Source organism: Schistocerca serialis, chromosome 7, assembly GCF_023864345.2.
Source record: "Schistocerca serialis cubense isolate TAMUIC-IGC-003099 chromosome 7, iqSchSeri2.2, whole genome shotgun sequence".
Classification (NCBI taxonomy): Eukaryota; Metazoa; Arthropoda; class Insecta; order Orthoptera; family Acrididae; genus Schistocerca; species Schistocerca serialis.
This window is the reverse complement of record NC_064644.1, coordinates 528,230,685-528,243,204: the sequence shown is the minus strand read 5'-3', so window position 1 is coordinate 528,243,204 and position 12,520 is coordinate 528,230,685. Positions and strand designations below refer to the sequence as shown.

The 12,520-nt window shown below is 40.0% G+C and overlaps 1 protein-coding gene across 1 annotated transcript in view; it reads left to right on the top strand.

Annotated features, from left to right (window-relative positions):
* LOC126412300 (modular serine protease-like) overlaps positions 1–12,520 on the top strand; it is a 263,406-nt gene that overhangs the window by 214,919 nt on the left and 35,967 nt on the right. The window contains exon 9 of the mRNA XM_050081821.1: positions 6,044–6,150. Within this exon, the coding sequence (XP_049937778.1) occupies positions 6,044–6,150 (107 nt within the window). The remainder of the gene's footprint in view (positions 1–6,043; positions 6,151–12,520) is intronic.

The window sequence follows — 12,520 nt, the reverse complement described above, 5'->3', positions numbered from 1 at the left end:
ATAGAAGGAAACAAAACCAAACATTCAACACAAACCAAAAGAGATTTTACCAAACAATAGATAACACACACATTAAAACAGACAATCCACCAAACATAACAGACATGGAACACTTCTGGAGCAACATATGGTCAAACCCGGTGCAACATAACAGGCATGCACGGTGGATACAAGCAGAAACAGACACATACAAGATGATACCACAAATGCCTGAAGACATAATTTTGCAACATGAAGTCACCCGAGCAATTAATTCTACACACAATTGGAAATCCCTGGAAATGATAAAATAGCAAATTACTGGCTAAAGAAGTTCACCTCAACACATTCACATCTAACTAAATTATTTAACAGTTACATTGCAGACCCATACACATTCCCTGATACACTTGCACATGGAATAACCTATCTGAAACCTAAAGATCAAGCAGACACAGCAAACCCAGCTAAATATCGCCCCATAACATGCCTACCAACAATCTACAAAATATTAAGTTCAGTCATTAAACAGAAATTAATGACACATACAACACAGAACAAAATTATAAATGAAGAACAAAAAGGCTGTTGCAAAGGAGCACGAGGATGTAAAGAGCAACTGATAATAGATGCAGAGGTGACATGTTGTTGTTGTTGTTGTGGTCTTCAGTCCTGAGAGTGGTTTGATGCAGCTCTCCATGCTACTCTATCCTGTGCAAGCTTTTTCATCTCCCAGTACCTACTGCAACCTACATCCTTCTGAATCTGCTTAGTGTATTCATCTCTTGGTCTCCCCCTACGATTTTTACCCTCCACGCTGCCCTCCAATACTAAATTGGTGATCCCTTGATGCCTCAGAACATGTCCTACCAACTGATCCCTTCTTCTGGTCAAGTTGTGCCACAAACTTCTCTTCTCCCCAATCCTATTCAATACTTCCTCATTAGTTATGTGATCTACCCATCTAATCTTCAGCATTCTTCTGTAGCACCACATTTCGAAAGCTTCTATTCTCTTCTTGTCCAAACTATTTATCGTCCATGTTTCACTTCCATACATGGCCACACTCCATACGAATACTTTCAGAAATGACTTCCTGACACTTAAATCAATACTGGATGTTAACAAATTTCTCTTCTTCAGAAACGCTTTCCTCGCCATTGCCAGCCTACATTTTATATCCTCTCTACTTCGACCATCATCAGTTATTTTGCTCCCCAAATAGCAAAACTCCTTTACTACTTTAAGTGCCTCATTTTCTAATCTAATTCCGTCAGCATCACCCGACTTAATTAGACTACACTCCATTATCCTTGTTTTGCTTTTGTTGATGTTCATCTTATACCCTCCTTTCAAGACACTGTCCATTCCATTCAACTGCTCTTCCAAGTCCTTTGCTGTCTCTGACAGAATTACAATGTCATCGGCGAACCTCAAAGTTTTTATTTCTTCTCCATGAATTTTAATACCTACTCCGAATTTTTCTTTTGTTTCCTTTACTGCTTGCTCAATATACAGATTGAACAACATCGGGGAGAGGCTACAACCCTGTCTTACTCCCTTCCCAACCACTGCTTCCCTTTCATGTCCCTCGACTCTTATAACTGCCATCTGGTTTCTGTACAAATTGTAATTAGCCTTTCGCTCCCTGTATTTTACCCCTGCCACCTTTAGAATTTGAAAGAGAGTATTCCAGTCAACATTGTCAAAAGCTTTCTCTAAATCTACAAATGCTAGAAACGTAGGTTTGCCTTTCCTTAATCTTTCTTCTAAGATAAGTCGTAAGGTCAGTATTGCCTCACGTGTTCCAGTGTTTCTACGGAATCCAAACTGATCTTCCCCGAGGTTGGCTTCTACTAGTTTTTCCATTCGTCTGTAAAGAATTCGTGTTAGTATTTTGCAGCTGTGACTTATTAAGCTGATAGTTCGGTAATTTTCACATCTGTCAACACCTGCTTTCTTTGGGATTGGAATTATTATATTCTTCTTGAAGTCTGAGGGTATTTCGCCTGTTTCATACATCTTGCTCACCAGATGGTAGAGTTTTGTCAGGACTGGCTCTCCCATGGCCGTCAGTAGTTCCAATGGAATATTGTCTACTCCGGGGGCCTTGTTTCGACTCAGGTCCTTCAGTGCTCTGTCAAATTCTTCACGCAGTATCGTATCTCCCATTTCATCTTCATCTACATCCTCTTCCATTTCCATAATATTGTCCTCAAGTACATCGCCCTTGTATAGACCCTCTATATACTCCTTCCACCTTTCTGCTTTCCCTTCTTTGCTTAGAACTGGGTTTCCATCTGAGCTCTTGATATTCATACAAGTCGTTCTCTTATCTCCAAAGGTCTCTTTAATTTTCCTGTAGGCAGTATCTATCTTACCCCTAGTGAGATAGGCCTCTACATCCTTACATTTGTCCTCTAGCCATCCCTGCTTAGCCATTTTGCACTTCCTGTCGATCTCATTTTTGAGACGTTTGTATTCCTTTTTGCCTGTTTCACTTACTGCATTTTTATATTTTCTCCTTTCATCAATTAAATTCAATATTTCTTCTGTTACCCAAGGATTTCTACTAGCCCTCGTCTTTTTACCTACTTGATCCTCTGCTGCCTTCACTACTTCATCCCTCAAAGCTACCCATTCTTCTTCTACTGTATTTATTTCCCCCATTCCTGTCAATTGCTCCCTTATGCTCTCCCTGAATCTCTGTACAACCTCTGGTTCTTTTAGTTTATCCACGTCCCATCTCCTTAAATTCCCACCTTTTTGCAGTTTCTTCAGTTTTAATCTACAGGTCATAACCAATAGATTGTGGTCAGAGTCCACATCTGCCCCTGGAAATGTCTTACAATTTAAAACCTGGTTCCTAAATCTCTGTCTTACCATTATATAATCTATCTGATACCTTCTAATATCTCCAGGGTTCTTCCATGTATACAACCTTCTTTCATGATTCTTAAACCAAGTGTTAGTTATGATTATGTTGTGCTCTGTGCAAAATTCTACCAGGCGGCTTCCTCTTTCATTTCTGTCCCCCAATCCATATTCACCTACTATGTTTCCTTCTCTCCCTTTTCCTACACTCGAATTCCAGTCACCCATGACTATTAAATTTTCGTCTCCCTTCACAATCTGAATAATTTCTTTTATTTCATCATACATTTCTTCAATTTCTTCGTCATCTGCAGAGCTAGTTGGCATATAAACTTGTACTACTGTAGTAGGTGTGGGCTTCGTATCTATCTTGGCCACAATAATGCGTTCACTATGCTGTTTGTAGTAGCTTACCCGCATTCCTATTTTCCTATTCATTATTAAACCTACTCCTGCATTACCCCTATTTGATTTTGTGTTTATAACCCTGTAGTCACCTGACCAGAAGTCTTGTTCCTCCTGCCACCGAACTTCAGTAATTCCCACTATATCTAACTTCAACCTATCCATTTCCCTTTTTAAATTTTCTAACCTACCTGCCCGATTAAGGGATCTGACATTCCACGCTCCGATCCGTAGAACACCAGTTTTCTTTCTCCTGATAACGACATCCTCTTGAGTAGTCCCCGCCCGGAGATCCGAATGGGGGACTATTTTACCTCCGGAATATTTTACCCAAGAGGACGCCATCATCATGTAATCATACAGTAAAGCTGCATGCCCTCGGGAAAAATTACGGCTGTAGTTTCCCCTTGCTTTCAGCCATTCGCAGTACCAGCACAGCAAGGCCGTTTTGGTTATTGTTACAAGGCCAGATCAGTCAATCATCCAGACTGTTGCCCTTGCAACTACTGAAAAGGCTGCTGCCCCTCTTCAGGAACCACACGTTTGTCTGGCCTCTCAACAGATACCCCTCCATTGTGGTTGCACCTACGGTACGGCTATCTGTATCGCTGAGGCACGCAAGCCTCCCCACCAACGGCAAGGTCCATGGTTCATGGGGGGGGAGAGGTGACATATCAAGCTAAAACTAAACAAAGGTCGCTACACTACGCATACATTGATTACCAAAAAGCCTTTGATAGTGTACCCCACTCATGGTTACTACAGATATTGGAAATATACAAAGTAGATCCTAAATTGATACAGTTTCTAAACATAGTAATGAAAAACTGGAAAACCACACTTAATATTCAAACAAATTCAGATAACATCACATCACAGCCAATACAGATTAAGCGTGGAATATACCAAGGAGACTCATTAAGTCCTTTCTGGTTCTGTCTTGCTCTGAACCCACTATCCAACATGCTAAATAATACAAATTATGGATATAATATTACTGGAACATACCCACACAAAATCACACATTTGCTATATATGGATGATCTAAAACTACTGGCAGCAACCAATCAACAACTCAACCAATTACTAAAGATAACAGAAGTATTCAGCAATGATATAAATATGGCTTTTGGAACAGACAAATGTAAGAAAAATTACATAGTCAAGGGAAAACACACTAAACAAGAAGATTACATATTGAATAACCACAGTGACTCCATAGAAGCGATGGAAAAAACAGATGCCTATAAATATCTAGGATACAGACAAAAAATAGGAATAGATAATACAAATATTAAAGAAGAACTAAAAGAAAAATATAGACAAAGGCTAACAAAAATACTGAAAACAGAATTGACAGCAAGAAACAAGACAAAAGCTATAAATACTTATGCTATACCAATATTGACCTACTCATTTGGAGTAGTGAAATGGAGTAACACAGACCTAGAAGCACTCAATACACTTACACATTCACAATGCCACAAATATAGAACACATTACATACATTCAGCAACAGAAAGATTCACATTAAGCAGAAAGGAAGGAGGACGGGGTTTCATCGACATCAAAAACCTACATTATGGACAGGTAGACAATTTAAGAAAATTCTTTCTAGAACGAGCAGAAACTAGCAAAATACACAAAGCAATCACTCATATAAATACATCGGCTACACCACTGCAATTTCATAACCACCTTTACAACCCTTTAGATTATGTAACATCAGCAGATACGAAGAAAGGAAATTGGAAAAAGAAAACACTACATGGCAAGCACCCGTATCATCTAACACAGCCACACATCAATCAAGACGCATCCAACACATGGCTAAGAAAAGGCAATATATACAGTGAGACGGAAGGATTCATGATTGCAATACAGGATCAAACAATAAACACCAGATATTACAGCAAGTATATTATTAAAGATCCCAATACCACTACAGATAAATGCAGACTTTGCAAACAACAAATAGAAACAGTAGATCACATCACAAGCGGATGTACAATACTAGCAAATACAGAATACCCCAGAAGACATGACAATGTAGCAAAAATAATACATCAACAACTTGCCATACAACATGAACTAATAAAACAACATGCTCCCACATACAAGTATGCACCACAAAATGTACTGGAGAATGATGAATACAAATTATACTGGAACAGAACCATTATAACAGATAAAACAACGCCACATAACAAACCTGACATCATACTCACCAATAAAAAGAAGAAATTAACACAACTAATCGAAATATCCATACCCAATACAACAAATATACAAAAGAAAACAGGAGAAAAAATTGAAAAATACATCCAACTGGCTGAGGAAGTCAAGGACATGTGGCATCAGAATAAAGTTGACATCATACCAATCATACTATCAACTACAGGAGTCATACCACACAATATCCACCATTACATCAATACAATACAGCTACATCCAAACTTATATATACAATTACAGAAATCTGTAATTATTGATACATGTTCAATTACCCGAAAGTTCCTAAATGCAATATAACATATACCGTACAGTTAAAAGGAAGTGACGCTTGATCAAGGTCCGCGTCACGACCCATTTTTAACCAGAATTAACGTCTGAGAAAGTAAAGAAATAATAATAAAAAAAGGTAATAGACAATAGGTTTTTGATATTAGGATATCCCAGAAAAATATATGTTATAACTAAATACATTTATTTGTAGATTTCGTTTTGTATGTGCATTGTGGAGAATGGTACACCAACTCTGTTTTTGTTTTTTTTCCCCTAACAGCTGCTCACTGTTTTGTAAAATCAAAAGATCCTAAAGATTACATGATCGGAGCTGGCAAATACCACAGAGGATGGGATGTAAAGGATGAAACAGAGCAACGATTTGAAGTAAGTAAAAGTTAATTATTCATAGACCTTTAATTAACAAAACATATTTTTAGCAGAAAATTTTGATTGGTGACACACAGTTCTTACTTTAAATAATGCTGATTGGCATTAGTTTGTGAGAATAATGCATATGTTTTACCCCCATGAACATGTATAAGGGAAATTCGGATAGAAGAGATCACTGGATTCCACTAGAAACATAATCACATTGATCTGTAGAATTTTCTTTTGTGTGAAACAATGTCAGCTACTTTGAAAATGATGTAGCTGAAGCATAAGTTAAATGTTTTTGTCACAAAAGTATTTAGTTATAATACATAAGCTCTCCAAACAAAATATTGTTCACTCCTGCAGGAGAGCACACTCGTTGCTTTAAAGCACTCTACATGGTGCAAAGCTGGTACAAAGTAGTCATGTGACCTTCACTGCTGTCATAAGTCGTGGCAGTGAAGTGGTGTGTATGTGCCAGTCATTTGTATGGATCAATATGGAGACATGACTGAAAGGCAGAAAGGCACTATCGTACCTAGACTTGGACCCACTCATTTGTGTTACCCTGAGTGTAAACCAGGATTTGTATTGTACCATTCCCAGTGATCAAGTCTTGCCCTTTCTTCTACATCTTCATGATGAACATGTTGTAGTCTGTTCTGTCTTCCAAAATAACAGCCATGGTAACAAGGCTGCTCACACATGTTCCTTTTCTGGTGAATACTTAGCCAACTGACTGCACACTGACTAGGCCACTGAATTGGCTGGTGATAATCCCATAGATGGTGTTTGGGACTACTTGGAATAGTGGGTGAAATGTAGGTCTCCACAATTTTTAGCTCTGCATCATCCAAACATCTAGGAGATTTTGATTGGGGTGTTCATAGAAGTGTAAATGTTCATTATGTTGCCAACTGTATTTTATTTGAAAGGACATCACAAGGTGCCTAACAATGGCCATGGAAGCTAAAAATAGGTTACAAACTTTAAAACGTGATTTATACATATAATAAAGGAAAGGCAAACCACTTACCTGTAGAGGACTGGTGTATGGTGCACAGGAACATGTAACAGAAAACAGTTAAAACTAGCTTTTGCACTCTTCCTCTTTTTCTGGTACAAGTACACACATTTACATACCAACCACACAGACAAAACCTACACATTTGAAAGATAACTTTAACAGTTTTCTATTACATGTTTCTGTGAATCCACAAACCAATCACCTATAAGTAAGTGGTTATCTTTCCCTTATTTTGCACAATTTTCTGTCCATGAATTTCCATTTTGATAAATACAACATACATATTTTATGTTTACTGTGCATAAATATTAAGAGCAGCATTAGTATCCATAAATATAGAAATGCTATTGCTTTCATGGCGGCCACTGAGTGACGCGCGTTTCTTTGGCTCGCGAGTTTTTCCGCTCATTGAAGGTGTTACAGAGAAGTGCGGCAGTCCACAACGTGTGCATCTGACTAAACAAGTGTTACTTGCCATGGTGTGTTGTTCTCCATTGATTACCATAAGTGATAAGTGATAAGTGAGTGAAAAATGGGAAGAGCACGAGTAAGCGGCAGCAGGCGAAGCTACAGGGACGCAGGCAGCGCGGGCGCCCGGTCTCCGGCGGCAGGTGAGGCCTTGCTTCCCGACATTGGGGAGCTCGTCCGGTCCCAGGTGAGTGCGGTGCTGCACAGCAAAGACACACTAGATGTAATCGTGCAATCCATCACGGACTCTGTGACGGCCGCGGTCATGGACAAACTGCAAGAGTCTGTCGGGCGCAACAGCACCAAAATCCAGTCTCTTAAAAAGTCCCTGGCTGCACAAGAGAAAAAAAGACACCAACCTAGAAGCTAAACTGTCTGTGCACCGATGAAATTGAGCAGTATCAGCGAAGGAACAGCTTGCGCTTGTTCGGGGTAGCTGAAAATGATCATGAAAACACCGACGACCTGGCCATTAGCCTCGTGCGTGAGAAACTTGGCGTGCAGATCGACGTGGCTGATATTGACAGAAGCCACCGTGTTGGGCGCAGGATACCAGGTGCCATGAAACCCAGGCCCATAATAATTAAATTTGTGTCATACCGGAAAAGAGCTGAAGTGTTTGCTCAGAAAAGAAAACTCGCCAAGAGTGGGGTTACCCTGAGGGAAGATCTGACGCGCAAAAGACTAAAAGTTTTGAACACTGCGATTACACAGTTCGGCCTTCAAAATGTATGGACCCAGGATGGCAGGATCGTAGTCAAGACGGAAGGAGGGAGGAAAACGGTGACGAACATGTCCGAACTGAAAGACTGAGTGAAATCTCGCGAGACACAAAGTCTCATATTGTACTCTGTCTAATATAAGTTAATTTTTATTCTTTCTTTTCATTTTTTTTTACGTAAATATTGCTTCGTTGTTTCTATGAGTACCATAAGTACTCTATTTAAAATCAGTCAATTGTTTCACATAAATATTGCTTCTTTATTTGTCTATCATAAGTGCTCATGTATAATCATATTGTCAGTCTAATGGGAATTAACATTCTCAATTAACAGGAATCTCCTTAAAACCGCCTTTCTATATCTGTTGTTTTCATCCTCGTCAGTACCACTACTACTACTATTATCTTTTTCGTAACCACTACTGCCACTTTCCATATTTCTTTTCGCTCCCTTCTCCGATACCTCCAGCTTGTCTTTCACCTTAAGCCCACAGACGCTTGAGTCAGTCACGACCTTGGACACACCTGTAAATATGTCTTCCCCTGCGAAATCCAGCTTTTGTCCCTCTTCCGGCCAGCAGGTAAACGGAGCGCGCTCGGTCCTACAGGCGGCCACAATGGGACGAACCGGTTCGGGCGGCGGGCTCTTTGTGGCCCACGCGAACGCTCAGTCACTAACGGCTCACTTTGACGAGTTCTGTGACCTGTTCTGCCAATCGCTGTTCCATATTATCCTCATCTCTGAAACTTGGTTGAAACCAAACATTTCTTCCGACGCTATCCGAATCACTGGTTACTCTATCCTAAGGGCAGATCGTGAAACACGACGCGGGGGTGGTGTGGGTGCTTATGTTCGCTCTGATCTGAGACCTACTATACTATGCACATCGGATGCAAAGGGTGAAGGAGAAGCAGAGTTCTTGTTTTTCGAAATAAATACATCAAATCAGAAACTGCTAATTGGAGTAATCTATAAACCTCCAAACGTCAGTGCTATGTCCTCCTTTCAGTCTGCCCTGTCCTCGCTCGTGACACTGTATGAACACATAATCATTATGGGTGACACAAACATCGACTTACAGTTAAAATCTCCCTCTGCAGAGAAACTAAGGAGACTGTTCCACTCCAATGATACGAGTTTAACACCGCTGGACCCAACTCATCACACGCCACACAGCCATACACTCATAGATATAATAGCAACAAAGCAACCAGATAAAATAATTCGCGCCAATCAGACATCCGCTCTGGGACTCTCTGCTCATGACATGATATTCTTAAATTACTCAGTGCATACTACCAAAGAAAAACCTCACATGGTAACCTACAGAAACCTAAAAAATGTTAATCATGACGCTTTTCAAAAGGATTGCTCGGACATCCCTTGGCATGATATAAGCAATGAACCGACTCTAGACGGAAAAATTCGGGAATTATGTCGCAAAATTATTGCACTGTATGATAAACGTGCTCCTCAACGCACTGTCAAGGTAGAGAGAGCTCCCGCTCCGTGACTCACCACTGCATTACGCCAGTTAATGAATAAATGTGATGCTGCACATAGGGCCTTCAAACATAACCCAACTCCCGAGGCGTACGAAGCTTATGGGAAACTCTGAAATAGAACCAAGCAAAGCGTGAGGAATGCCAAAATCAGACATGCCCGCTCTGTCGTATGCGGCATATCAAAACCTGCTGCACTGTGGAAAAAGCTGCGCAGTTTCGGTATAGGGAAGCGAAGATCTGACACTGTTTATCAAGTGTCTGCAGAAGAATTAAATGATTTCTTCTCAACAGCTGTAAACTGCCACGCAGCGACAAATTACCAGCCCCAAGATATCAATCTCTCGAGAGATAAGTTTTTCCTAAAACATGTCACTACCAGCACAGTACACAAGGCAATTATGAGAATCTCTTCCGAGGCATTAGGAAATGATGGAGTGAGCATTGGCATGATTAAGAACGTCGTAAACACTATTACTCCAGTTATCACAGACATCTTCAACCTGTCTCTTGTCAGTAGCACATATCCTACTGAGTGGAAGCAAAGCTTAATTCAACCTATACCCAAGACTGACAACCCTAAGTCGCCAGGTGACTACAGGCCGATCAGCATACTACCTGCAATATCTAAAGCCCTAGAATACATCGTCCATGAACAGCTGACGGATTACCTCAAAACTCATAACATCCACGACAAATATCAGTCAGGCTTTCGAAAGCACCATAATACAGCAACTACATTAATCAAAGTAACAGATGACATTAAACATGCTATGGACAGACGTGAAGCTACCATCCTAACGCTGTTTGACTTTAGCGAGGCTTTTGATACAGTTGACTTTGAGATATTACTAATTAAAATGAAGGAGCTGAATTTCTCAAACAGCGCAATACATTGGTTCGACAGCTACCTCAAAAACAGAAGTCAACAAGTCATTTGTGGGTCGGAAAAGTCATCATGGAAAAACGTGCGCTCTGGAGTTCCCCAAGGCTCTGTCCTTGGTCCATTACTCTTCTCACTGTACATTAATGATATTTCTTCAGTGATTCACTCCTGCAACTACCATCTATATGCCGATGACATCCAACTGTACGTAAGTGCAAGCCCCAAGAACATTGCTGATGCAGTAGCGAGTATGAACGCAGATCTTTGCTCTGTTTCTCGATGGGCACAGAACCTAGGTCTGAAACTAAACCCCAAGAAATCCCAGGTCATACTTATATCTCATCCCAAGTTAATCAGTCGTTACTTTCGCAAAACAGTCCCTCAAATACTCCTCAATGGTACCCAACTACCATACCAAAAAACAGTAAAAGACCTTGGAATAATCTTGGATGAACACCTAAACTGGGAAGAACAAACAGTCACAGCTTGCCGGAAATCGCTCTCCTCCCTACATGCAATTCAAAAATTTAGAAAAAATATTTCCAACCCATGTTAAACAAAAATTAGTCCAAACACTAGTCTTGCCTAATCTTTACTACTGTGATGTAGTTCAACATGGCACAAACAGTGAAAATTCGAGACGCCTCGAGCTAGTGATGAATGTTTGCGTTAGATACGTGTGCAATATACAGTTGTATGATCATATCAGTCCTTCATACTCCCAACTAGGTTGGATACGCCCACATAAGGCATGTGTTCTCCACACGATGTGCTTACTTCATCGATTTCTTAGCCACTGGTGCCCCCAGTACTTATCTTCTCACATTAAACACCTATCATCATTCCACAACCGCAATACCAGATCGGATACGTCTAGCATCTTGGCTGTACCTTTACATAACACAAAATCTTTCTCCGTGTCATTCTCCATCTCAGCCATACGACTATGAAACGCGCTCCCTTGTGATCTGCGTCTTATCCAGAACCACTCAAAATTCAAGAGGGAACTCGAGACTTACATATTAGGGACGGTATAGCCACCATTGTTGTGCCCCTCTCATCTCTTTCTTTCTCCTCTCCATCATAGCTTCGAATTTTACCATTCTATTTCTCTTCCTCTAACCTACTACCTCTACTATATCTCTTTCACCTCATTCTATCGTCTTATGTCTCTGCCTGATGAGAATAACTCACAAGCTGCAAAAATATATAACGAGAAAATTTCCAACTAGCAATAGGACTGACATTCATAAAAGAAAAATATGTTTACTTTCATATACATAGTCATTACTATTATTATTATTACCTTTCCTTTCTCAGACCTTAGGTCTGGTTTGGAATGAAAGTGACGCGGACCTTGATCAAGCGTCACTTCCTTTTAACTGTACGGTAAATGTTACATTGCGTTTAGGAACTTTCGGGTAATTGAACATGTATCAATAATTACGGATTTCTGAAGTTGTATATATAAGTGTGGATGTAGCTGTATTGCATTGATGTACTGGTGGATATTGCGTGGTATGACTCCTGTAGTTGAAAGTATAATTGGTATAATGTCAACTTTATCCTGATGCCACATGTCCTTGACTTCCTCAGCCAGTTGGATGTATTTTCCAATTTTTTCTCCTGTTTTCTTCTGTATATTTGCTGTATTGGGTATGGATATTTCAATTAGTTGTGTTAATTTCTTCTTTTTATTGGTGAGTATGATGTCAGGTTTGTTATGTGGCATTGTTTTATCTGTTATAATGGTTCTGTTCCAGTATAATTTGTATTC